This window comes from Mesoplodon mirus (assembly GCF_964341445.2).
Source record: "Mesoplodon mirus genome assembly, chromosome: 2".
Lineage (NCBI taxonomy): Eukaryota > Metazoa > Chordata > Mammalia > Artiodactyla > Ziphiidae > Mesoplodon > Mesoplodon mirus.
In genome coordinates, this window is record NC_138977.1 from 121,720,891 (window position 1) to 121,747,908 (window position 27,018).

Consider the following 27,018-nt stretch of genomic DNA (forward strand, 5'->3'; position numbering starts at 1 on the left):
GGATAAAAGGTAAAATAATACAGACTCTGCTTGAGGGTTGACCCTCCACCTGTTACCAGTCTGGAAGGAGCCCCCGCACCTCCTGAAGCTCTATAAAACGAGTTAACTGCTTCAGAACAGGCCCTCAACAGTGTTGGTACAGCTTATGAACAATGTTTGAAACCATTGAACATGTAACTCACATGGTAAGGCTGTCTAGCAAGTGTCTTGGCATTTCATTTGCTTTTATATTATTTCCTGCCTTTTATATCACATATGCTTTCATTATCTTTTTCACATTAACAGTGTAAAAAATTCTTACAAATTCAACGTGCCAGAGGTTTCTTGCTAGGGCTGTTAGGATCCCTTTGACTGACATCAGAAATAATAAAGGAAGAAGAGTGATTTTGTTTGGGCTCCATTGTGTATGTGTTTATGAATTGTTCCTTCAACTAGTTTGTAAGCTCCTTGAGGGCAGCAAATCTAATTTCCATTTCTTCTTATCTCTGAGCGTCCAATGCTATGCAAACTCTAAATGCCAAGTAAATATCCACTTGATAAATAAAGGGAGAAAAGCTTAACTGTGGGCTGAAATGGAAACAAGTGTTTCAGTGCTTAACATTTTTGCACAGTTACCTTCATGTGTTAATGACAAAAAATAGAACAGTTACAAGTTATTTAGTTAGTTTCTATGTAGCTACTGGTGTTCTACAAACATTTCTATTATGTCTAAAGAAAAGAAATTCTTCAAAGAAAGAAATTAGCAAGTTCATTGGTTGGATAACTATTTTAATCCATTAGTTCATTCGTTTAATTCATTACTTTGGGGTCTCGCATTGTTATGTGACATCATTTGTAGCCTAGTACTATTTAAAGGTGGCATTGAGCCCTCATAGCTATAATAAACAAATATTTCAGTTACTTGATATTTAAATTAAAAACCTACCGGCTACCAATCCAGAATTTGCTTATTTATCAGACTCAGTTATTTGGGCTCTCCACCTTTTAAAAGTTAGGAGATTCTAACTTTTCTTGGCTTTTAAATTTGTTTTCATCACTGACTGTCCCTTTGACCACTGAGCAAAGGGTGTGACTTAGTGAGGAAAGCCTGCTGAGTCGATTCCAGGCAGCTGAATCGTGGCCCATCGGCATGGTCTCTGTTCCTAGTAGGTGCCGTCTCTGTCCTCCCTCAGGTGTCCCAGGTAGATAGCATCTGGGAGTGCTTACTGGAGCGCGAGGAGCAAGTCTTGAAGGACACGACCTTGGAGCCAGTTGAATGGGCGGAGGCAGCGATCAGTGTGAACAGTATTCTCAAGGTACGAACGCACGCTGAAGATACCAGCAACTCAAAGCCCAGGCTGTGGATGGAGGAGAAAGTGGTCTCCATGTTCCTACTTTGTATCACCAGTGATCCATAATGGTTTAGCCATTCATTCATTCCAAAAAGTTAGGAAAACCTCAGTCATTTTATCAGTCAGTTAATATACATCTGAGTGTTTGCCTTGTACATGTTAAAAGTTTCTATTTGGTAGAATAAACCTTTTATTTGGAGAAGGACATGTATATCATTGCAAAGGTATTAATGTTACTGTAACTGTCTGCTTTTTAATTACACAAAAGCACACTACTTATATTATTGATTAAAATGTTTCATTTAATTTTAGCTCATGGACTTTATAGTAATGGTCTTCCTAGTTCGGTTACCATAGTTTTCTAAAACTGAAGTTAAACTCTAGAGTAAAACAAATTTCAAATGCAGAAAGAATCAAAAAGTAGTCCTACAGGTCTGTGCCGAGTAATTTTTTGTAATAATAGACTTGATGTTTCAGATTATCTTAGAGATCCTGGGATCCCTTGCTTCCTGCATGTGATAACACATTTCATTTTCCAGGACATGCTGCAAGCTGCAAGTCATTATCGACAAAATAGAAACTCCTTGTATAGAAGAGAAGAGCCAGTAGAAAAAGAACCTGAGTATATTCCATGGACAGGTGAGATTGCAAGCACTGAGCCCAAATATACTGATTCATTAGCAGTTGTTCAAAATATATTTCTAATGGTCTGTTATTTTCGGAAGCCATATTGTTCTCCTAGTGCAAGTTTGTGAGTGAAATGAAAAATAACATAAGTGCCATCTCCAAGATGAGTAGTTCTTATGAACATCACTTTATTGCCTTGGAATAATTTGTAGATCTCTCTGTAACTCATTTTTTTAAACTGGTGCTCACGCATCTACTAGGTTTGAGTACGTATAGTTATTCATAGCAGCAGGCCCTGGATGTACTGACTGTATTTTTTGTTGATTTAACACAAGGAAGTAAGTAGAGTAGCATTAAAGGAATTTAGAAGGAAGAAGAATCATGTTTACCTGGCTTTGCTGAGGCCGTCCTCATAGAGAAGATGGGTTTGAGCAGGACATAGAGAAGTATCAGCTGACCTCCTATTAGATTTCTTTTTCCATCCATCAAGGCTGACGGGATGTAATTTTTAGGCAGTTGGTCTCTCCCGTAGCCATTATAGAATCCTTACTTGTCATTATTTTCTGTGATTTTACAGCAACGAGTGGTCCTGCTGGCATCCGAACAGCAATAGTGCGCCAGCATGGGATTGTCCTGAAAATGGTTTATCCTCAGGCGGACAGCAACCTCCGAAACATTCTGACAGAGCAGCTGGTAGCACTGATTGATTGCTTCCTGGATGGTTATGTTTCTCAGCTCAAGTCTGTGGACAGATCCAGTGATCAAGAAAGATATAACAATCTGGAAATGGAATACCTGCAGAAAAGATCAGATCTCTTATCTCCGCTTCGTAAGTGCCTGATATTTACTGAGGGCTGTGGGTCTTGAGTCTGCAGAACGGATGCAGGAGCCAGATCATTCACGCAATGTGTTATGCCGTGTAATGTCGTTAACCCGGCTGTAGCTCAGAGCTTAAAGCAGAGCTTTCCTATGTACAGCTCTCTGTGTTCATTTATTCATCCTTGTTGTCATTACTTACCAGGTAACAAGTGTCCTAGATGGTGTTAAAGATGATTTAAAAATGAATAAATTAACAGCATGTGGAGACTGCTTACCATCTCAGACCTTCACAGGAACAGCTAGACTGCAGGGTAGAGCAGACAAGGGTCGTTCCAGGGTGTGGAGAGGTGGTACGGCTCTTCAGAGGAGGACACGAGACGGTCACAGCCAGGATTCAGAGAAGTAGCTTGTCTTGCTACATGAAGGAAGGGAATAGCATCTTAAGTGGGCAGTGATGAAGCAAGGGACTGAATTTACATCTTTAATGAGCTTATATGGATTATGAAACTAAATGCCAGTAACTGGAAAGGTTTCTATTAATTATTTTTAGTATATAATATGAATAAAGGTAAAATTTCAAGGAATTTTTTTTATTACATATGAAGTTTTCGCTAACAGGATTTTTTTCCATCTTATTCTCATTTCCATAGTCACACTAGGCCAGTACCCATGGGCTGCTTCATTAGCAGAAAAATACTGTGACTTTGATATCTTAGTACAAATGTGTGAGCAGACTGACAACCAGACAAGACTGCAGCGCTACATGACACAGTTTGCTGATCAGGTAACGAACCCTGGGGGTGTAGGCAGTGGGTCCTGTAAGAAGGCTTTACCATTTCAAATCTTACTTGGGGTTTTTGGAAGATGATACAGTCTTTTTGCAGATTACCGGATACTAACTTGTACATTATGTTTCTTTGTAAATAGGTAGACAGTTCTTTATATGTAAATATTACTGACGGATTCTTTGACCTTTGAAAAATATGTTAAGACTTTTATTTCTATTCTTACATTTTCAGTTATAATTAAAAGTACTTAGGGATACGGATATTGCTAGAGTTCTAAAGTTTGAGTAGAAGATCTTGGGAGCATGGGATGCTACTTTTAGAGAGCTCAGGTTTTCGTACACCTAAGATTCTTGTTTTCCTTCTTCGACATGCTTCCTGTTTTCGTTTTTTTACGCTTACTATTTTTTTTTAAAGTTCGCATTGTGACACTATTCAGGTACATTTAAGTTGTTCCTTAAAGCCAGTCTATTCAGTCAGTTGATCTTTATGTAAAAACTGATTTTTTTTCTTACTATAAAGGTAACATTGTATAAAATTCAGGAAACCACTATAAACAAAAAAGAAGATTAAAAAATCATTCATAATTCTACCACCCAGAGAGAACCCTTTTTAACACTTGGTTTGTATTCTTCTAGTCTTTTTACTCTACCAAACATGTTTTGTTAACTGCTTATTTCACTTAATACATAACAGACATTTGTCCATATCATTAAATATTACACAACCACATTTTTAATGTTGTTATGATATTTCATGGACTGGATGTAACTTATTTGATCAGTACCTGATTGCTGGACATCGCTTATCTCGTATTTCACAATAGTGCTGAAGTAAGTACTTTGTGCCCGTCATAATTTTTATTCTTTTTAAGGATTCTTATTCTCCATCCTTTTGTGCTTTGTTCCTTTTATTTTCTTTAATATGTTTACTAGTTATTTTAAGTCCTTTTGTGCTGATTCCAAAATGATCATTCTTAGGTCTGCTTCTGCTGCCTGCATATTCATATTTTTCTGCTTCTTATGTCTTAAAATTTTTTAAAAAAATATTTATTTATTTTTATTTTGGCTGTGCCGGGTCTTAGTTGAGGCACATGGGATCTTCATTGCGGTATGCAGGATCTTTTTTTTTTTTAGTTGTGGCATGCAGACTCTTTGTTGTGGCATGCATGTGGGATCTAGTTCCCCGACCAGGGATTGAACCCGGGCCCCCTGCATTGGGAGCATGGAGTTTTACCCACTGGACCACCAGGGAAGTCCCTTGCAATTTTTTAAATTTTGGACATTGTGTACGAAAGAACCGTAAAGATGGAAATCAATGCTGTTCTTTCCCCTGGGAGACAGGTAAGATGAGAGCCAGATCACTCAATACATCAAGAATAGAGGTGGGTCAGGGCTTGACTGCAGCTTCCGTTAAATTCATTCATTTCTGGTTTCAGATGTCTTATGGGGCTGGTGTGTTCCTTGCAGAATTCCCCCTTTAGTGGAAATATCTCTTAAGTACTGTGAGACTGCAGGACACTTTTGTCTTCCTTTCCAGCCCAGCCTCTCACACCACCCCAGCATCCAGCAAACGTCCTGTGGGGAAACTGGATGTGCCTCTCTAGATTCTGATTTATTTTGCCAGCCCACATGGACACGTGGCACCCAGTTCTGCCCCTGAGAATCTTTCATTCTGGAAGGATAGTGTCTCAGTACTGTCCAGTAGAACTTTCTGTGGTAATGGAGACCTTGCTCATATGTGCTGTCCCAAATGGAGTCTCTGACCACAGATGGCCTTCAAGTACTTGAAATGTGACTGGCATCTCTGAGGAGCTGAATTTTACATTTTAGATTAAGTTTAAGCAGCTACATGTGACCGGTGACTGCCATATTATTGGACAGCGCACATCTGTATGACCCTGAGCAAGATCCCCTTTCTGAATCTGAATGTCCTCATTTGTTAAATGAGGTGATTTGAGGACCCTACAATGCAGGAAATTAGTGTTTAAAACTGGATTTCTATTCTGGAGTCTAAGACCTGTGGGAGAAATTTAATACTTTATTATCAGAATTTTTTTTTTTTTTTTTGCGGTGCGTGGGCCTCTCACTGCTATGGCCTCTCCCATTGCAGAGCACAGGCTCCGGATGCGCAGGCTCAGCGGCCATGGCTCACGGGCCCAGCCGCTTCGCAGCATGTGGGACCTTCTCAGACCGGGGCATGAACCCGCATCCCCTGCATCGGCAGGTGGACTCTCAACCACTGCGCCACCAGGGAAGCCCCAGAAATGTATTTTTAAAAACTGTATTACTATATATTATTGAATTCTTGGCTTTGTTCTTTATAGAATTTTTCAGACTTTCTCTTCCGTTGGTATCTGGAGAAAGGAAAGCGAGGCAAATTATTATCTCAGCCTATTTCTCAGCACGGACAGTTGGCCAATTTTTTGCAAGCTCATGAACATCTCAGCTGGTTACATGAAATTAACAGCCAAGAATTAGAAAAGGTAAGAAGGATTCAGTTATATGGAGCAGATTTAGGCAACTTTTTGTTTAGTTTTAACTAGTCTCGTTTTTTGTAGTTAAATACTACTTATGGATTTTTTTAAAATGTGTATCTCCTATTCTCTCACATTATTTGATAAAAGTATTTTTCATTTATGATGGTATTACCATTACTTGTTATACCTCAGTAAAAAAAAAAAATGAAGACTATTGTGATTTGACTGTTATTACAGTAAAATAAAGCACAAAAACTTTCATAATTAGCAGTTATTGGCCTTTTTTTTTTTTTTTTTTTTTTTTGCGGTACGCGGGCCTCACTGTTGTGGCCTCTCCCGTTGCGGAGCACAGGCTCCGGACACGCAGGCTCAGCGGCCATGGCTCACGGGCCCAGCTGCTCCGCGGCACGTGGGATCCTCCCGGACCGGGGCACGAACCCGTGTCCCCTGCATTGGCAGGCGGACTCCCAACCACTGCGCCACCAGGGAAGCCCTATTGGCCTTTTTTTGTAATGAGTATTTTCTTGTAATAAAAATGTTCAAATTATCAGTAAAAAGAGTACATGAATTAAAGTTTGTCCTTGACAGGGTATTGACATGAGAGCAAATGTTGGGGTTTTTTGGGGTTTTTTTGGCTAGGCTCCTGTTACAGCCCTTTTTTTTCTTTAATTGGGGTATAGTTGTTTTACAACGTTGTGTTAGTTTCTACTTTACAGCAAAGTGGAGTTCCCTGTGCTATACAGCAGGTTCTTACTAGTTATCTATTTTATCCATGTTAGTGTATATACGTCAATCCTAATCTCCCAGTTCATCCCACCCCCCACTCCCTACCCACCGCTTTCCCCCTGTGGTGTCCATACATTTCTTCTCTACATCTGTGTCTCTGTCTCTGCCTTGCACACTGGTTCATCTGTACCATTTTTCTAGATTCCACATATATGCATTAATATATGATATTTGTTTTTCTTACTTCACTCTGTATGACCATATCTGGGTCCATCCACGTCTCTACAAAAGACCTAATTTGGTTCCTTTTTATGGCTGAGTAATATTCCATTGTATATATGTACCATATCTTTTTTTTCCATTTGTCTGTTGATGGACATTTAGGTTGCTTCCATGATGTGGCTGTTGTAAATAGTGCTGCAATGAACAATGGGGTGCATGTGTCTTTTTGAATTATGGTTTTCTCTGGGTATATGCCCAGGAGTGGGATTGCTGGGCCGTATGGTAGTTCTATTTTTAGTTTTCTAAGGAACCTCCATACTGTCCTCCATAGTGGCTGTATCAATTTACATTCCCACCAACAGTGCAAGAGGGTTCCCTTTTCTCCACACCCTCTCCAGCATTTATTGTTTAGATTTTCTTATGATGCCCATTCTAACCGGTGTGAGGTGATACCTCACTGTAGCTTTGATTTGCATTTCTCTAGTTAATGATGTTGAGCAGCTTTTCATGTGCCTGTTGGCCATCTGTATGTCTTCTTTGGAGAAATGTCTATTTAGGTCTTCTGCCCATTTTTTATTTGGTTGTTTTTTTTTTATATTGAGCTGCATGAGCTGTTTATATATTTTGGAGGTTAATCCTCTGTCCGTTGATTCATTTGCAAATATTTTCTCCCATTCTGACACTTGTCTTTTCATCTTGTTTATAGTTTCCTTTGCTGTACAAAAGCTTTTAAGTTTCACTAGGTCCCATTTGTTTATTTTTGTTTTTATTTCCATTACTCTAGGAGGTGGGTCAAAAAAGATCTTGCTGTGATTTATGTCAAAAAGTGTTCTTCCAATGTTTTCCTCTAAGAGTTTTATAGTGTCTGGTCTTGCATTTAGGTCTTCAATCCATTTTGAGTTTATTTTTGTGTATGGTGTTAGGGAGTGTTCTAATTTCATTCCTTTGCATGTAGCTATCCAGTTTTCCCAGCACCACTTACTGAAGAGACTGTCTTTTCTCCATTTTATATCCTTGCCTCCTTTGTCATAGATTAGTTGACCACAGGAGCATGGGTTTATCTCTGGGCTTTCTATCCTGTTCCATTGATCTATATTACTGTTTTTGTGCCAGTACCATATTGTCTTGATTACCATAGCTTTGTAGTATAGTCTGAAGTCAGGGAGTCTGATTCCTCCAGCTCCGTTTTTTTTCCTCAAGAATGCTTTAGCTATTCAGGCTCTTCTGTGTCTCCGTACAAATTTTAAGATTTTTAGTTCTAGTTCTGTCAAAAATGCCATTAATAATTTGATAGGGATTGCACTGAATCTGTAGATTGCTTTGGGTAGTATAGTCATTTTCACAATGTTGATTCTTCCACTCCAAGAACATGTATATCTCTCCATCTGTTTGTGTCATCTTTGATTTCTTTCATCAGTGTCTTACAGTTTTCTGAGTATAGATCTTTTACCCCCTAGGTAGGTTTATTCCTAGGTGTTTTATTCTTTTTGCTGCAGTGGGATTCTTTCCTTAATTTCTTTTTCTGATCTTTCATACTTAGTGTATAGGAATGCAAGAGATTTCTGTGTGTTAATTTTGTATCCTGCAACTTTACCAAATTCATTGATGAGCTCTAGTAGTTTTCTTGTGGCATCTTTAGGATTTTCTATTTATAGTATCATGACATCTGCAAACAGTGACAGTTTTACTTCTTCTCTTCCAATTTGTATTCCTTTTATTTTTTTTCTCTGACTGCCGTGGCTAGGACTTTCAAAACTATGTTGAATAGCAGTGGCTAGAGTGGACATCCTTGTCTTGTTCCTGATCTTAGAGGAAATGCTTTCAGTTTTTCACATTGAGAATGATGTTTGCTGTGGGTTTCTCATATATGGCCTTTATTATGTTGAGGTAGATTCCCTCTATGCCCACTTTCTCGAGAGTTTTTATCATAAATGGATGTTGAATTTTGTCAAAAGCTTTTTCTGCATCTACTGAGATGATCATATGGTTTTTATTCTTCAATTTGTTAATATGGTGTATCACACTGATTGATTTGTATATATTGAAGAATCCTTGAATCCCTGGGATAAATGCCACTTGGTCATGGTGTATGATCCTTTTAATGTGCTGTTGGATTCTGTTTGCTAGTATTTTTTTGAGGATTTTTGCATCTATATTCATCAGTGATATTGGTCTGTAATTTTCTTGTTTTGTAGTATCTTTGTCTGGTTTTGGTATCAGGGTGATGGTGGCCTTACAGAATGGGTTTGGGAGTGTTCCTCCCTCTGTAGATTTTTGGAAGAGTTTGAGAAGGATGGGCGTTAGCTCATCTCTAAATGTTTGATAGAATTCACCTGTGAAGCCATCTGGTCCTGGACTTTTGTTTGTTGGAAGATTTTTAATCATACTTTCAATTTCATTACTTGTGATTGGTCTGTTCCTATTTTCTGTTTCTTCCTGGAAGAAATAGAATGGAAGCTTATACCTTTCTAAGAATCTGTCCATTTCTTCCAGGTTGTCCATTTTATTGGCATAGAGTCGCTTGTAGTAGTCTCTTAGGATGCTTTGTATTTCTGCGGTGTCTGTTGTAACTACTCCTTTTTCATTTCTAACTTTATTGATTTGAGTCCTCTCCCTCTTTTCTTGATGACTCTGGCTAAAGGTTTATCAATTTTGTTTATCTTCTCAAAGAACCAGCTTTTAGTTTTATTGATCTTTGCTATTGTTTTCTTTGTTTCTATTTCATTTATTTCTGCTCTGATCTTTATGACTTCTTTCCTTCTACTAACTTTTTTTTTCTTCTTCTTCTTTCTCTAGTTCCTTTAGGTGTAAGGTTAGATTGTTCATTTGAGATTTTTCTTGTTTCTTGAGGTAGGATTGTATTGCTATAAACTTCCCTCTTAGAACTGTTTTCACTGCATCCCATAGGTTTTGGGTCATTGTGTTTTCATTGTCATTTGTCTCTAGGTATTTTTCGATTTCCTCTTTGATTTCTTCAGTAATCTCTTGGTTATTTAGTGATGTATTGTTTAGCCTCCATGTGTTTGTGTGTTTTACGTTTTTTTCCCTGTAATCGATTTCTAGTCTCATAGCATTGTGGTTGGGAAAGATGTTTGATATGATTTCAATTTCCTTAAATTTACCAAGGCTTGATTTGTGACCCAAGATGTGATCTATCTTGGAGAATGTTCCGTGTGTACTTGAGAAGAAAGTGTAATCTGCTGTGTTTGGATGGAATGTCCTGTAAATATCAATTAAATCTATCTGATCTATTGTGTCATTTAAAGCTTCTGCTTCCTTATTTATTTTCCTTTTGAATGATCTGTCCATTGGCGTAAGTGAGGTGTTAAAGTCCCCCACTATTATTGTGTTACTGTCGATTTCCTCTTTTATAGCTGTTAGCAGTTGCCTTATGTATTGAGGTGCTCTTATGTTGGGTGCATGTATATTTATAATTGTTATACCTTCTTCTTGGATTGATCCCTTGATCATTATGTAGTGTCCTTCCTTGTCTCTTGTAACATTCTTTATTTTAAAGTCTATTTTATCTGATATGAGTATAGCTACTCCAGCTTTCTTTTGATTTCCATTTGCATGGAATATCTTTTTCCATCCCCTCACTTTCAGTCTGTATGTGTCCCTAGGTCTGAAGTGGGTCTTTTGTAGACAGCATATATATATATGGGTCTTGTTTTTGTATCCATTCAGCAAGCCTGTGTCTTTTGGTTGGAGCATTTAGTCCATTCACATTTAAGGTAATTATCGATATGTATGTTCCTATTACCATTTTCTGAATTGTTTTGGGTTTGTTTTTGTAGGTCCTTTTCTTCTCTTGTGTTTTCTGCTTAGAGAAGTTCCTTTAGCATTTGTCGTAGTGCTGGTCTGGTGGTGCTGAATTCTCTTACCTTTTGCTTGTCTGTAAAGCTTGTGATTTCCCCGTCGAATCTGAATGAGGTCCTTGCTGGGTAGAGTATTCTTGGTTGTAGGTTCTTCCCTTTCATCACTTTAAATATATCATACCACTCCCTTCTGGCTTGCAGAGTTTCTGCTGAGTAGTCAGCTATTAGCCTTATGGGAGTTCCCTTGTATGTTATTTGTCATTTTTCCATTGTTGCTTTTAATAATTTTTCTTTGTCTTTAGTTTTTGTTAGTTTGATTACTGTGTCTCGGTGTGTTTCTCCTTGGATTTATCCTGCCTGGGACTCTGCACTTCTTGGACTTGGGTGGCTATTTCCCTTCCCGTGTTAGGGAAGTTTTTGACTATAATCTCTTCATATATTTTCTCTGGTCCTTTCTCTCTCTCTTCTTCTGGGACCCCTATAATGCGAATGTTGGTGTGTTTAATGTTTTTGTTTGTTTGTTTGTTTGTTTGTTTGTTGCGGTACACTGGCCTCTCACTGTTGTGGCCTCTCCCGTTGCGGAGCACAGGCTCCGGACGCGCAGGCTCAGCGGCCATGGCTCACGGGCCCAGCCGCTCCACGGCATGTGGAATCTTCCTGGACCAGGGCACGAACTCGTGTCCCCTGCATTGGCAGGCAGACTCTCAACCACTGCGCCACCAGGGAAGCCCAGTGTGTTTAATGTTGTCCCAGAGGTCTGTTAGGCTGTCTTCATTTCTTTTCATTCTTTTTTCTTTATTCTGTTCCACGGCAATGATTCCCACCGTTCTGTCTTCCAGGTCACTTATCCGTTCTGCTGCCTCAGTTACTCTGCTATTGATTCCTTCTAGTGTAGTTTTCATTTCAGTTATTGTAGTATTTATCTCTGTTTTTGTTCTTTAACTCTTCTAGGTCTTTGTTAAACACTTCTCTCATCTTCTTGATCCTTGCCTCCATTCTTTTTCCAAGGTCCTGCATCATCTTCACTATCATTATTCTGAATTCTTTTTCTGGAAGGTTGCCTATCTCCACTTCATTTAGTTGTTTTTCTGGGGTTTTATCTTGTTGCTTCATCTGGGACATAGTCCTCTGTCTTTTCATTTTGTCTATCTTTCTGTGAATGTGGTTTTCATTCTGCGAGCTGCAGAATTGTAGTTCTTCTTGCTTCTGAGAGCAAATGTTTTATATATGTCTCTTTTCCCAGTAATTAGTGTGGGTGGCTGATATTTTATGTGTAATTACTCTCAAAGTATGGTACTGATCTGTTTTTAGGCTTGCTAACAGTGACTTGATATTTCATTGATACAGCTTGGGGGGGGAAACCAAGTTTGGGTTTTACTTAATCCTTATTGCAACTTGAATTAGTATCCAGGATTTTATCATAGTTTTCATATTTTGTTTATTGTAGGCTCATGCAACACTTCTAGGTTTGGCAAATATGGAAACTCGTTACTTTGCAAAGAAAAAAACCCTTCTTGGCTTGAGTAAATTGGCTGCGTTAGCTTCAGGCTTTTCAGAAGATACACTGCAAGGAAAAATTGAAGGTAAAATACAATATTTGAACAAGAAGACATACAAATCAGTCATACTGTCAATGTATTCTTAGAATGTGCTCTTGTTATCATTTAATGGGGTCCATTAGAAACAGGAGCCATCTCCTTTGAGAGGAGTGCTTTCTATTCAGTGTCCTCAGGCAATTACTCAGTTACATAATTAGGATTCTCTTTTTATGGAAAAGTAATTTGTGCCTTAAATAAGAATTCCTAAAGAGTAAATTCAAATGATTTGAACAGAGTACTCTGATTACACCCCTAGTGACTCATATGCTAAGAACAAACTGCAAAGAAACTTGACGTTTACTCAGTGGGTTTGCTGTAGGTGGTGGTAATTCTGTAGTGGTGGTCTGCTGTAGCTGGTGGATTCTTCCTCATTCTTTTATTTTTACACGCTAATAGTGCCTTTTGTTCTAGAGAAGTGTGTATATGTTCTGCAAGGCTGGCTGGTAGTCTGAAAGGGGAGCTGTATTTTAACCTGGCCACCAGAGTTAGATCATGTTAATCAAAATATCTTGGGCTTCCCTGGTGGCGCGGTGGTTGGGAGTCCGCCTGCCGATGCGGGGGACGCGGGTTCGTGCCCCGGTCTGGGAGGATCCCGCATGCCACGGAGCGACTGGGCCCGTGGGCCGTGGCCGCTGGGCCTGCGCGTCCGGAGCCTGTGCTCCGCAACGGGAGAGGCCGCAGCGGTGAGAGGCCCACGTACCGCAAAAAAAAAAAAAATATCTTAACACAAGGCTTTATTATTTCTGGTTCCCCCCCAACTTCTGGTCATCACTTTGCATTTTGATCACTTCTTCTTAGCTTTTGCTTTGTTAGCACAATGGGAATATTTTCAGGTCTCAATAATTTCCTACAGACTATTATCACAGTGTATCTAATTGAAGGGAGTAGATTTTTAAGAGATAACATTCTATTGGTTATACAAATTTAATTATGGAAATTAGTAAAGTATAGAAAACAACAACAACAACAAAAATAAATTGTCTATAATCCCACTGCCCTAGAGATAATACTTTTTTAATCCTCCCAGTCTGTTTTCTTAGGTATAGAAATTGCACAAAACAGTTTTGTTTAATTTTTACAAGCTTGGGATCATGTGGAATGATGCCAGTATTTGAATGAGCATATCTGTGATTTAGTCACTCCATTTTGCTGTAACTGCTGTTAGCAAACAGTTCTCTGTCCTTTTTTCCTGCAGCCCAGCTCATTCTCGTGTGTGAAGCCAGGTAATGATAGTTTATGTAAATCAAAAGCCCCTGTCACCCTATCATATGGCGATAAATAACCATTGCTGGGTAATAGGTCTGGTGCACAGTCCTCTGGCTTGTGTTTTTCCTGGCATATACTTGTGGTGGCTTTTAAGTAGATCACTTCCCTTAGTGAATGAAATTATACTAGAAACTCTGGTAAAGTAAAAAGTAGTACTTTACAGAGTAACCTTAAAATGGACTGAGAGACCTCAGATTTGGGGGACTTGTGCTTCTGAAATCCATCTGCTCTACAGTTGCTTCAATCAGTAGGTTTGTTTTCTTAGCTCTTCTCTCCCCTCCTAATATTTCTGGTTGCTGTGATAATCCATATGACTTGGATCAAACCCTGAATATTTGTAACATAATTAGGAATCAAGAATAAGCAGAATTAATAACATTCTAGGATCACTGAATTAGTGATGGGATTACCTTTAGAGCTGTTCCTTTTCTTTTTAAATTCAGATTTGTTTATGACAGAGCAAACGTGAATGTTCACCCCTCCTCCTGTGTTGCCTCCTAGAAATGGCTGAGCAGGAGCGCTTTCTGCTGCACCAGGAGACCCTGCCTGAACAGCTCCTGGGCGAGAAGCAGCTGCGTCTCAGTGCAATGCCGGTGCTGACTGCACCACAGCTCATTGGCGTATGTGCTTTTCAAATCCCTGCACCATTTCTTAGTCTCAAAGCAACCTCAGTGTTTCCTGGACCACGTAGTACAGTTCCTCAGAGTAGTCATCTTTCCATTTCTTATTTTCCTGGTCACTTTCCCCTGGAGTCAGGTGTCAGAAGCTGCTTAGGAGGAGGGTGCCAGTTAGCAGAAAGCAGTGGGTCAGCCTCTGGCCCCCATAGCTCTCTGCCTGTTCCTCAAGACGCTTATCCAGGGACCAGAAGAAATTACTTCCATTGTGCTTTTCTAGTACAGGACAGATATGTACCATGAGACATAGTTCAGGCTCTTCAAAAAAAATGGTTTTAGGAACTGAATTTGCATAGCCTCTAAGTGCCATCGTTACCATTTTCCTCTGCAACATAGCACATTCCTGAGGACATAGCTAGATTAGGGGCTGCAACCCAGATAAGGTAATTTTGTTGCTGTGCACACTTAATAGCCTTAATTCTGCTTCTCTCTTTTCCTTTCAAGAAAGCATTTCACATGCAAAAGCAGTGTCAAGGATCACCTTGAATTGCCCTAATTATGTTACTAAGAAAGCAGACAATTCAAAAACTTCAGTATTTTAGTCATTATTAGTAACAGATTTCCTATCATTGAGCTCAGAGCAGCCTCTCCTGATAGAGCACATTTAATTTAAAAATCTAAGGGGCTGTTGCCTCTAAGACTCACCATTATTTTATGTATTGGTAAGAAGGAAAAAGTTGTCCAACTTTACCTTGATACTGAATCAATTTTAATACTACATTCCAGTTTCAGGGATGTTAACATTGTGGGGAAAAAAGGTTCAGAAAAGTGAAATAAACTATTGTTTTCAAGTGTTGTAAGACAATGACAACAAGTAGATAGCTTTTCTTCTGAAATGGTTTGAGTATTGTCTTTGCTGTTAAAGGATTATGTGCAGTATTTTAAAATGAAATTTATGTTATAAGTAGTTTTTGGAAAAAGAAGATAGGAAAAATTCAAATTGATATTGTTAATAAGGCAAGCATTTTTCTGACTATAAAATTATGGGACATTTATGATCATATAGTCAGCTGTGATCTAACCAACCAGGGATAACCATTGGTAACATATTGGTGTGTTTTGTTATCTCTTAAGTAAACTGTAGACCAACTGCATGCTATCTCATAGGTCTCAATTTTTAAAATTGTTGAAAGGGCAACATTTCAAAAGCATTATAGCCAGCTTTAAAAATGCAAGGGCAGCTGTTTATTACAGAGTATGCTCGAAAGAGTACTGAAATGTATACTATCTCGAACTTATGAATATAAATTTACTGGCATTTTAAAAGTATATATACCAAGTTATACAAGTTAGTTACTGTGAATGAACATAGGTGTGTTTTAAAAGACAGTTTGCTGTGAGGTAGATGGAGTATAATTTCCAAATGTTTTGCTGTTCTTTGCTATAAAGATACCTATAGACGTGATGACTTCTCTGTAAATCTCTCCAGTCTTGGTTATATGAAGAGTTAAAATAATTCTCTACCTTATTTTAACTTGCCATAGCTATATATCTGTGAAGAAAACAGAAGAGCTAATGAGTATGATTTCAAGAAAGCTTTGGACTTGCTTGAATATATTGATGAGGTGAGTAAAATCACTTGATGATCTCAGGCAAGGATCACAATTTGTGTATGGTTTTCTGTAGAACTGAGTACATCTTGAAAATGTCTTAATTTTAAAAGACTCTCAAAAAAATAAAATAAAAGACTTTCTGGTTCAGCTACCCGTAACTCTTGGAATACATACAGCTCTTTAGAAAAGCGGCCTAGAGGTCTCACCTCTTGATAATTCTCACACATTTCCAGGTGTCTTTTTCCCTGCACAAATAAAAAATGTTGCTTTTCAAGGTCCTGACGTATTTTTTCTCTTTCATTTATTGAGTCGTTGTTAGTTTCTCAAACTGATATGCTGCTTGTCAATTTATTCTTCATAGTATTCACCCTAAGAGAAGCTGTTTCTCAGCCTTCTTAGAAAAAAAAGATTATAATGATAATTCTATAGGGTGAGTAGTCGGCCCTGCAATTGAAAGTAATTTGGTAGATTATAAAGACAATAATATGTTGGCTTTTATGGTACTCTGTTTAAAATCTTGACTCTCTCAAGCTTCTTGATAAAATCAGATTGTCTCAGAATAATCGGAAACAAATTCACACAAAGTTCTTAAGAGTTTTACTCTTCTGAGTAGTATTAACGTCTCAAAGAAAGGGAAATTTTTTAAAATTATAAATTAAAGCATAATATTTACGCAGAATTAGGAGTTGACATAACTCAAATTTAAGCATGTATTTTTTAAAATCAGGACTTAATGAGGATTTTTTTGTTTTGCTGTGAAGGAGGAAGATATAAATATAAATGATCTAAAACTGGAAATCCTTTGCAAAGCTCTTCAGAGAGATAAGTAAGTTCCCATAGTGTGAATATAAGACATGGTTTTGGAAAAGGACTCTTTAGGAAGATTATGATACCATACACATCAAATCGTTTTGTAACCTAATTGTATTGTAACGTACATTATAAAAATGTTAATGGTTTCATTAGCAATCCTAATTTTTTAAATTCAATAATTAAGGAATAGCTTAAGGACTTGGGACCACTGGTATGATAATTCTCTACTTTTGATTTTAAATTTTACACTGTCAGTTTGCACAGAATTGTGTATGTTCCTTATTTTCACAGAAGTTGGGCCAGTTCTGCCAAGAAAGACTTGAGGCTACAAATTTTTTTTTTTTTAAATAAGAAGTTAGTACAGTTTGAGAATCAGTACCCTCTTCTAAGTTATTGCGACGTCTTTTTCACTGTAATCTCCCTGCACAGGAGGATTTCTGTCCACTGGAACTGTGGTATTAAGATTCAGTGGCAAAGAGAGACAGAATGATCAGCTGTAGAGATGGATTTTTCCCAGGGAAAGAATTTTAAAGAGAGCATGACTTGAGTACTAAAAGCCTTCTCTACTCAGTTTTCCTTTTTCCTGTGGCTTTGAGAAATTGCAGTGGAACTATTTTTACTAAAGCATTTCTTCCTCTAATCACTCCCAGATAGTTAAAATTGTTGTCAAATTTGGTCTTGGAGGTCATCCTCCGAAGCATCTAGCTCTACCTGTTGGATTCTCCTTCCCAGTGATAAAAAATGTATTGTGTCATTTGACTGCAATACGTTGTCTTGGCTTCCTGATTAAACACTTCAGGGTATCATGAGGGGTATAGCCATTGATTACTACAAAGCAGTGGTTCTGTGGATTTGTATTTCAGTAGTAGATAATCTCAACTAGATAAAGAAAACTTTTTAGGTTACACCAGACACTGGTTGCCATTTTACTTTTATGAGAAACAGAATACAACATTTTTAAACTATCGCCTGTGCTCTGAAGGGTCATACTTTAGGGTTGTTACTAGGTTGTTACATACAGAATTTTCTTGGGAAAGATACCTCACTACTTGGTTTTGACATCAAATACATGCTGGTTATATTGGGTGAATAGCTACCTGAGTATAGCATCTCATATCTAATAGAGAGACTCTGGGTATATCCAACATTTAAAGCTCCTTTATTTAAATAGTTTTCAACAGTATCACAAAACTCAAGATTCTTCACCCCCTACAAACATCAAAACAAATCCACCATAACAAACAAGTTATTTGTTTCAGATTATGGCCACAGTTTCATTTTCTCCTCACAGTGATTTTGTTTTCTAGCTGGTCCAGTTCAGATGGTAAAGATGATCCAATTGAAGTATCTAAAGACAGTATATTTGTGAAAATCTTACAGAAACTTTTAAAAGATGGTAAGTGGTTTGTTCATGTTGGAAATTAGTGTCACTCGTCAGGTTTAGAATCTTATAATGGAATTTGCCTAGGTGTCAAATGCCAGGGGGTTAAAATTAAACGGTATCATACTTAGAATTAGAGAAATTTGTTTAAAATAAAGGGAGGGCTCTTTCCTCCCCTGCACGTTGGGGAGCTGTGTCATGGTGGAGTTGCCGTCTGCTTGGCCACTTAACTCTTGTGAAGATTGAAAACCTAAAATATGACTTTTTTTGGTATATCCCGTACTGAACTGGCCATACCACGCCTGAGAGCAAACTACAAAATGTTTTATCAATCCATTTTGGACATTAATACTATAAAATTAGTTTTAAGAACAAAATGAGGGGCTTCCCTGGCGGTCCAGTGATTAAGACTTCATCTTCCAATGCAGGGGGTGCGGGTTCGACCCCTGGTTGGGGAGCTAATATCCCACATGCTTCAGGGCCAAGAAACCAAAACATAAAACAGAAGCAATATTGTTACAAATTCAATAAAGACTTTAAGAATGGTCCACGTCAAAAAAAGAACAAAATAAAAGGAGACAGGAAGGGAGTATGTTTTGTATATGTTTTGTACCTAAGACAAGTGAGCAAAATTCCATTTGCTGATCGAGGTGCAAGTAAGTAAAGAAGCGTTTATGGTTAAATGTTTATTATGAAGGGAGAAGATGAATTAGAGGGTACTTAACTTTTACTTTCATATAACTGGAGCTTAATATATGGAGAAAGACTAGAGGTGAGAAATTTTCCACATTTTATACATAAAGACAAGTGTGGCTCTTTTGTTGTAGAATTATTAAATCAAAATATATGATGATAATCCAGGCAGTGTGCAAAATAGGCTAACCTAGTGTTTACCAATCTTTTCAGATTTAAAGACACTGTCTTTAATACCAGCTGGAGAAAAGTACACAATGACCAAAAAACACAGTAAATTCAGCAGCCCTTCTAAGTGGATGTGGATTTTATTCATGATGCTGACATTTACACACATTCGGAAATTTCTGTACATATATCTGCAAGACACATTATTTAATCTACCTAAGACATGCCCGGTGTGCCTGGTACATAGTAGTCACCCAACAAACATTTGTTCTTTGAATGCCTGGAATTATTTTACAGATTCATAGCCCCAGTTCTTCTGTAATAGATTCCACTCTGCAGTCCTCTGCTTGAGAATCACTGGTTTAACCGAAATGACAGGGGCCTCAGAAGCACTGTGGAGCTCACCATACCAACCAATATGCTGAGGTGAAAGAGCAGTGAACTCTTGGTGTTTACATGCCAGAAGTTCACTCTGGATAGAGCTGTCGACCTCAGCATTGACCTGGATGTTTACTTATGAAAAATGAATATTTGACTACCACATTGACAGTAGATTTACTGAATGCTTTTATTTTCAAAGATGAATAAATAACACAATGGCAATTAAAATTGCCTTTTCATTGTCAAAAAAATAAAAATAAAAAATTAAATAATGAAGGGGTATAGCAATAGAAAATATCTTTTGCTTAAAAATACTTGAAATTCAGACAGAGTTAAAATATATCTACTAGGCTTTCTCTTTTCTAGATTTGGAATTGAAGAAATAACTGGATATGGTTGATTTCTCTGTGCTGTTGAAGAGATTCATTCGGACCCAAACCTGATGCTTTCCATGAAGTTAGCTCTTGTAAAGGTGCCACTGAACCGAACTGTGGCTAATTAAGTATTTGGTGCTATTTAAAGTTCACTTTTCAGTTTTTGCTATTTTTAGATTATAAATCATAGATGGAAAACAGAAATAGAAACCTATAATTTTACAAAAAGAATTATTAAATTTTGACCAAAGGACAAAAACAAGTGGAAACTATTATATATAAATTATAATATGTAATGATATAATATATAATACATATATAATAACATACATTTATAATATATATATATTATAAAACCAAGCCAAAGACATTTATTTTTGGAACCTTTTTAATAATATGGCTTCCATGTACAAGAGTAAATGTTTTTTTTTTTTTTTTTTTTTTTTTGCTATACGCGGGCCTCTCATTGCTGTGGCCTCTCCCGTTGCGGAGCACAGGCTCCGGACACACAGGCTCCGCGGCCATGGCTCGCGGGCCCAGCCGCTCCGCGGCATGTGGGATCTTCCGGGATCGGGGCACGAACCCGCGTCCCCTGCATCGGCAGGCGGACTCTCAACCACTGCGCCACCAGGGAAGCCCAAGAGTAAATGTTTTTAAAGGGCAGATTCTGAAGGTAGATATAGATAGTTTCACATTGTATTTCATAGACTTGGGCAGCCCAACAATTACTTCAGCCTGTGGAATGAATTCAGCCTGCAGATATATTTAAATTACCCACCTGGAGCTTTTCAGTTTTTACATGTTATTAAAGTACATTATACGTACAGAAAAGAATGCATGTCATTGCATGGAGTATAACATTTTTCCTAATTAGTCGCTGGCATTTAATAGTTGAGAAGAGTTCTTACAAAAGTCTTGTTTTCTGACTTGTCTTAAAAATCAAAAGATTTGCCTACACCAGACTGAAATATTTACCTGGCAGCTGTCAGCTGGAGCTGATGAGCACTGCCCACTTTGAATGAGACGCTGGTCCTAAGTTTACCAAAACCCCTAGGCCATCTTCCTCATGGTACCTGCCAGGGCTTTGCAGGCATTTGAGTTTTTTTGACTCCTGCTCTAAAGAAAAATAAACCATCAAATATTATGTCTAACAGAAGGCATGTATTATAAAAATAGAAGTTAAATAAGATGGTTTTTTTTAAGAAGTAATCTTTAGGAAATTAATGTGATATTTTCACAAGTGTCATGCTATTTTACAGAGAAAAAGTCTATTGAAAGTGTGTTAATTGTAATAACTGATATATAAATATTGCAGATTTAGTCTCATAACACTTATGAGATTTTTTATTATATAATAATTAAGTATCAAAAATGGTGCTAGGCACTTAGATGGTATTAAAAATAAACAGTATCTGATTTTGAGAACCTTACGATAATGTAACAAACTATAAAATATTGCCTTATTAATTTAAAATGTTTCCTCCAGTTCTCTTTGTCAAATGAGAAAAATCGTACATACTGTTTTGTGACTACACAGATGCTCATTGGCTTTCCAGCTCAATAGAGGACTGACGAAGACATGGTTCTTCCCCCTCTCCAGTCGTAGAGAGAAACTGTAATACGTTTGGCGACACTGTAGATAGCTTTCACGGCAGTGTTTCTACTAAAGTATTTTCCTGAATAGGAGAATATTGTTTGAAATACTTTTCTTCTCTTTTTTAAAAAATTTTTAAACAAATAAACTTGAAATACAAAATAAAGTTGATAAACTTCAAGGAAAATACATATTACCAAAGTTGACTCTAGAAAATAATTTTTAAAAAATTAAGCAGACCAATCACCCCAGGAAAAAAACATTAAAAAACGGTTCTCAAATAAGCACTGCAGTGAAGAATTTCTAGAGTGTGGGAAGACCACTCATCCAAGCAAAACAGTGGATCTTTGATCTGGGGGACAGATAAATGTCTGAAAGTCTTTTAAGAAGATACGGTATAACTTGTCTTCCTTGATAATTCAGATTCCTGTCTTTCAAAATTTACAGCTGGATTATAAGCAATCTTTCACTGATACCTTCTACCTCTCACTATATAGCTGCTTAGAAAGCTGTTTCCTTGGGCTTGAAATACTTATTTTCAAGTGATAATTAGTTTAAAACTTCCACACTGAAGGAATGGCTTAAGCTGTGGAGAAAATGAAAGTATTTCAGATTGTATTAAAGACTAAATAGAGTGGCTGTTTTGACCACTAGGGTGAAGAACAGTCACGCAGCCCCTGCTAAGTAAGGAATGTCATATTCTCAGGCCTGCGAGTATGCTTGGCAGATGGGAATGAATTTAGAACAGAGTATTTCCCAATAGCAGAGTGACGTTATATTTTAAATAGAAGCACAGGTGTTTTTATCATCAGTCATCTCAATTCGTTTGAGAGTTATGTTAAAAAAAAAAAAACGTTCTGTGTTTGTGTTTATAGGCATTCAGCTCAGTGAGTACCTGCCAGAGGTGAAGGACCTGCTGCAATCAGACCAGTTGGGAAGTTTGAAGTCCAATCCTTACTTTGAGTTTGTTTTGAAAGCTAATTATGAATACTATGTCCAGGGACAAATGTGATTTTGCTAAAAATGGTCATTGTTCCCGAAAATTTTTATGAGTGTGTCCTTATAAAAATTTTAGACCTTAAACATCTAGAAGTTTGTACAGTTTTATAACATGTATTTCTGAATTTTTTATACTTTATTTGGAAGCTACTACAAAATAGTTGTATGACTGTGGTTTTAGTTTTTGGTTACATGATAATTTTTTCTTCCTCTTTTCCATCTGAAGTTTGTGGTCTTCGTACTTGCTACCCTTCCTTTTTATCTCACTCCATCCAGGGTCCTGGTTCTGGCTACATGTATGCATGGATCACTTCTAGACTTCAGCTTCTATAACTCTAAAAATGGCAAGATTGCACTAAGTTGTCTCTGAAATTTCTGTGACTCTGGATGTTATGTACTGGACAGTGTCTGGAATATTTGGTATCTATTTTGGTTAGGTCTGGGGGAAAATATCTAGTGGGATAAATGTCAAAACTTGCTAACTTATTATGAAACTAAAAGACAAAGTGGGCCTAATTCATGAAAAATGTCATACTTTTCTACATAAATAAGAGTATTAATAAAAGTATTGGTGAATAAAACATATTTATGTGGCTTTCTAATCTATCTATAGGTTATCATATAATAGGTTATAACCTGTCAGTATGGGGATTCAGTCAGGTTTATGCATTTTCAGGATGATTTACCCTGAATTCCATCTTTACCACAGTCTGTGTAGCTACTCTAAGGTGTCTGTAATGCTAGAAACCTTTATAGGTTTTCTTAATGTGGCAACTGATTTAACTGAAAAGTAGTTGTTCTCAAAGGTTTGTCCTGACCAGTGTTGTCACTCAGTTTTTATCGGGCTTTAAATAAAGACGGAGTTGCTGGCATATTCAGGCTTTGGTCCAGTTGAATCCTCACTAAACAACTTGCTCCAACAGCTGAAAAGGTCAGGAGTTAAATATGGTGAAGAGAGTCCGGTTCCCGGCTTCACAAAGTGCAGCTCTCGCGCGCTCTCCCCTGCAGGCTCCAGACCCCACCTCTGAGCATGTGTGGATGGATGGGTTCACGGAGGAGCTGCTCTCAGCAGCCACTAAAGCAAGGAAATGGGCAGCCCCACCTCTGTCTGCAGCACGAGTGTTGGGACAGCGTGGGTCGCAGTTAGGGATATCCTGAAGGGCACTAGGGGAAGTTAGGTAGAGGAACTTGTCAGACGGCATAAGAAGTGGTTGAATTCTTGTGTTAGAAGACTTTGGTTTTACAGGGCCCTACGGTTCTCACCTGTGAGATCCTGTCAGGTGATACTGTGACAGGGACACAGGACCCTGCCACCTTCATGCGCTGCCACAAAGCCAGTTATCCCCGTGTGGCGAAAGCCAGTCTGACGATGACCCCGGCCTGTGGACCACGAGGATGTGAAGCTGCCGTTCTCACAGCAGGATGGATAGTTGTCTCATTTTGAGGGAGAAAAAGGCTCTCTCTTCTATCCGTTAGAGATGGTAGCCGTAGCTCCAAAACGGTTGGGTTTCTTAAATATTATTTTAACAGTAATAGTGAAATTAAGGCCTAAGATATTGAGTAATTTTTTCTTCTAAATTTAAAAAATTTATTGCACAACGAGGTCTTCTTCATTAAAGAATGACTGATTTTTATATAAACTGAGTAGTTGACAATGACAAAGTGTAAAGGTGCTGTAAAGGTGAGCATGTTTACTAGGAAAGAGAAGGTGTACTGACTTGGAAAAGGTTTTCTTCACTCCTGTCTTTGAACGCTGCTTGAAAAGTCACAGCTTGTGGCCCCAATTAAATCAAACAGGAAGGTTGGGGGTTTGATCGTGAGCAACAGGCTTTGTGTGTGGCTGTGTCTTAGGAACTTGTGGATGTGTTGAGGATTAAGACAGAATTTGAGAATCACAGCAAGAGACAGTGCTGGAATTCTTGGTGAGGTGGAAGGCGACTGATGCCCTCTGTTTTAGGGATTTCATTTCTGAAGAAAACTTTTTAGAAATCGGGTTGTGCTGCTTTTTTTACTTTGAGGTCTGAGTCGTGTTTTTCTCACAGCTTCACCCTCCAGGTGTAGGGGGCTGTTGGGAATCGGTGTGAAGCACACTTCTCGAGGTGACTGGGCCTGAAGGAGAGCCACGCCAAGGTGACCACAGCCTCGCTCCCCACGCACGTGTGCATTTTGAGGCTAATAACTACGAAAGTATTAGTGTAGCCCACCTACCTGTTCCTGGAGACTTTATTCAAGGAACGCTTCTAAAGAAAACAGCTTTCTATATTCCTACATAAAATTCACTCATTAAATACCAAGTATATGTTTTAGATATAATCTTGTATAATTCTAAAATTTAAAAAGTACTGTAGAAAATGTGAAACCTATTAAGAAAAAAGAAGTGCGTGGAGGAAAATAAGCCCCTGCAATCCCACCAGCCAGAAATAACTTCAGTTACCATTTTGAAATATATCCTAGATTGTGCATGCATCAGTATTTGGACTGTGCATGTGTTACATTTTGTAACCTGCTTATTTTGATGTGAGGTATTTTGAGCATTTCTCTGTATCTTTAATCTGGTATTTCTCAACCTTTTTTTTTTAACATCTTTATTGGAGTATAATTGCTTTACAACGGTGTGTTAGTTTCTGCTTTATAACAAAGTGAATCAGTTATACATATACATATGTCCCCATATCTCTTCCCTCTTGCATCTGCCTCCCACCCTCCCTATCCCATCCCCCTAGGTGGTCACAAAGCGCCGAGCTGATCTCCCTGTGCTATGCAGCTGCTTCCCACTAGCTATCTATTTTACGTTTGATAGCGTATATATATGTCCACGCCACTCTCTCACTTCGTCCCAGCTTACCCTTCCCCCTCCCTGTGTCCTCAAGTCCATTCTCTAGTAGGTCTGCATCTTTATTCCCGTCCTGCCCCTAGGTTCTTTATAACCTTTTTTTTTTTCTTAGATTCCATATATATGTGTTAGCATACGGTATTTGTTTTTCTCTTTGACTTAACTTCACTCTGTATGACAGACTCTAGGTCCATCCACCTCACTACAAATAACTCAATTTTGTTTCTTTTTATGGCTGAGTAATATTCCATTGTATATATGTGCCACATCTTCTTTATCCATTCATCTGTCAACCTTCCTTTTCATTATCACTCCTCCTAAGGAGACTTCTTAAGACAATTTTCTTTAATCACTCTGCTCCCTTCACCCCCTCTGAAAGTTTAATACCACAAATATATTGTATATCTTTTTATGTACCACAGCCTTTAGAGCCATGCATCACTGTAACATCTAAGATTTTTTTTAACCCCCTAAGAACCAACTTTTCCCCCTTCAAGAATGCATGTCGGGCTTCCCTGGTGGCGCAGTGGTTGAGAGTCCGCCTGCCGATGCGGGGAAGACAGGTTCGTGCCCCGGTCCGGGAGGATCCCACATGCGGCGGAGCGGCTGGGCCTGTGAGCCATGGCCGCTGAGCCTGCGCGTCCCGAGCCTGTGCTCCGCAACGGGAGAGGCCACAGCAGTGAGAGGCCCGCATACCGCAAAAAAAAAAAAAAAAAAAAAAAAGAATGCATGTCTTCAGTATTCTTCAAGGTACAATTTTTTTTAATGACTCCCTGACACTTTACCATATGGCTGGATCATAATTTAACAGGTCTCTCTCTCTTCTTAACAGTCTTAAAAACAGTTGGGTTAATGGTTTGGGGTTGGGTTGGGTTGGGGTTTTGTCTTTGGTTTTTTTTCTTACCGTAATACTGGAATAAACCTTTGTACAAAAATCTTTGTTCATTCCAGATACATTTCAAATGACACCGACTCTTCCTGTTCAGTTAGTGATGACGTTGATAAGCGGTCAGTGAACCGTTCTAATGATTTTTAGTGTCCTTTGCTCACCTCCCCCCTCTGACCTCCTCCAAACACTTAGAAGAAAGGTACTGTACCATTTATTGTTTCTTGTGTTCCAGGCACTTACCTAGTTTCAAACTTCAAATCAGTCTTAAGGAGTAGGTGGTATCCTCAGCTGAGTGTCTCTGGAAGACACCGGCCCCAGGCCACATAGCCCATCAGAGGGGCGGGTACACCCAGATGTGCTTTACCGAAGTGCACGCGTTTTTAACTAGTTCATTATGGCTGGCCTGGTGGGCTGGGGTAGGGACGAGGGGAGCGGAGGGGTAGGAGAGGGGGAGGAGGCCAAAGGCAGCCTGGGATGGAATCATTAGTCCCTTAGAGATGCCAAAGCAGAGTGAGTCCCAGTCTGAGAAAACCAGTAGAAGATCGAAGTCCTCTCTTCCTGCCTGCCACGGTCAGCTGGACATTTTTGGATGTGTGGCTTGGGAGGGCGGTGAGTTGGTTTTTTCCTTTACCTTCCTGCTCGCTGGAACACTTCTGACTCTGCCTTGCCAGGCAGCCCCCCTCCCTGTTCTTTTTGAGATGACAGAGGATGGCTGCACATGGAGCCATGGCTTCATTTAAGATGTCTTTGGCCCTTCACTGGAAGAGATCCCTCGAGGATCTGTTATGTTCCAGAACATACCAAGTGTTGGAGGAGGTTAAAGGGACATAGAAAGCAGCCCCGAGCACTCCTAGGGAAGGGTGGGTCTCTCAAGCCCCTGTGTTTCCCAGGACGTGCTGTCTGGCTCATGGAGCCTTGGTTTGCTTCTTTTTAAAGCTAGTGCAAATAGTACCTGCCTCATGTACCTCCAGGCAGTTACAGGATTAATGGAACAA

General features: G+C 38.6%; 1 protein-coding gene across 1 annotated transcript in view; it reads left to right on the top strand.

Moving 5' to 3' along the window:
* Positions 1-25,672, top strand: part of NUP133 (nucleoporin 133) — a 55,218-nt gene extending 29,546 nt beyond the window's left edge. Inside the window, exons 16-26 of the mRNA XM_082609426.1 lie at positions 1,173-1,295; positions 1,871-1,970; positions 2,536-2,787; positions 3,428-3,561; positions 5,889-6,047; positions 12,255-12,390; positions 14,173-14,291; positions 15,830-15,910; positions 16,660-16,724; positions 18,019-18,107; positions 22,178-25,672. Coding sequence (XP_082465552.1) covers positions 1,173-1,295; positions 1,871-1,970; positions 2,536-2,787; positions 3,428-3,561; positions 5,889-6,047; positions 12,255-12,390; positions 14,173-14,291; positions 15,830-15,910; positions 16,660-16,724; positions 18,019-18,107; positions 22,178-22,314 — 1,395 coding nt within the window. The 3' untranslated portion in view covers positions 22,315-25,672. The remainder of the gene's footprint in view (positions 1-1,172; positions 1,296-1,870; positions 1,971-2,535; positions 2,788-3,427; positions 3,562-5,888; positions 6,048-12,254; positions 12,391-14,172; positions 14,292-15,829; positions 15,911-16,659; positions 16,725-18,018; positions 18,108-22,177) is intronic.
* The last annotated feature ends 1,346 nt before the right edge of the window (positions 25,673-27,018 follow it).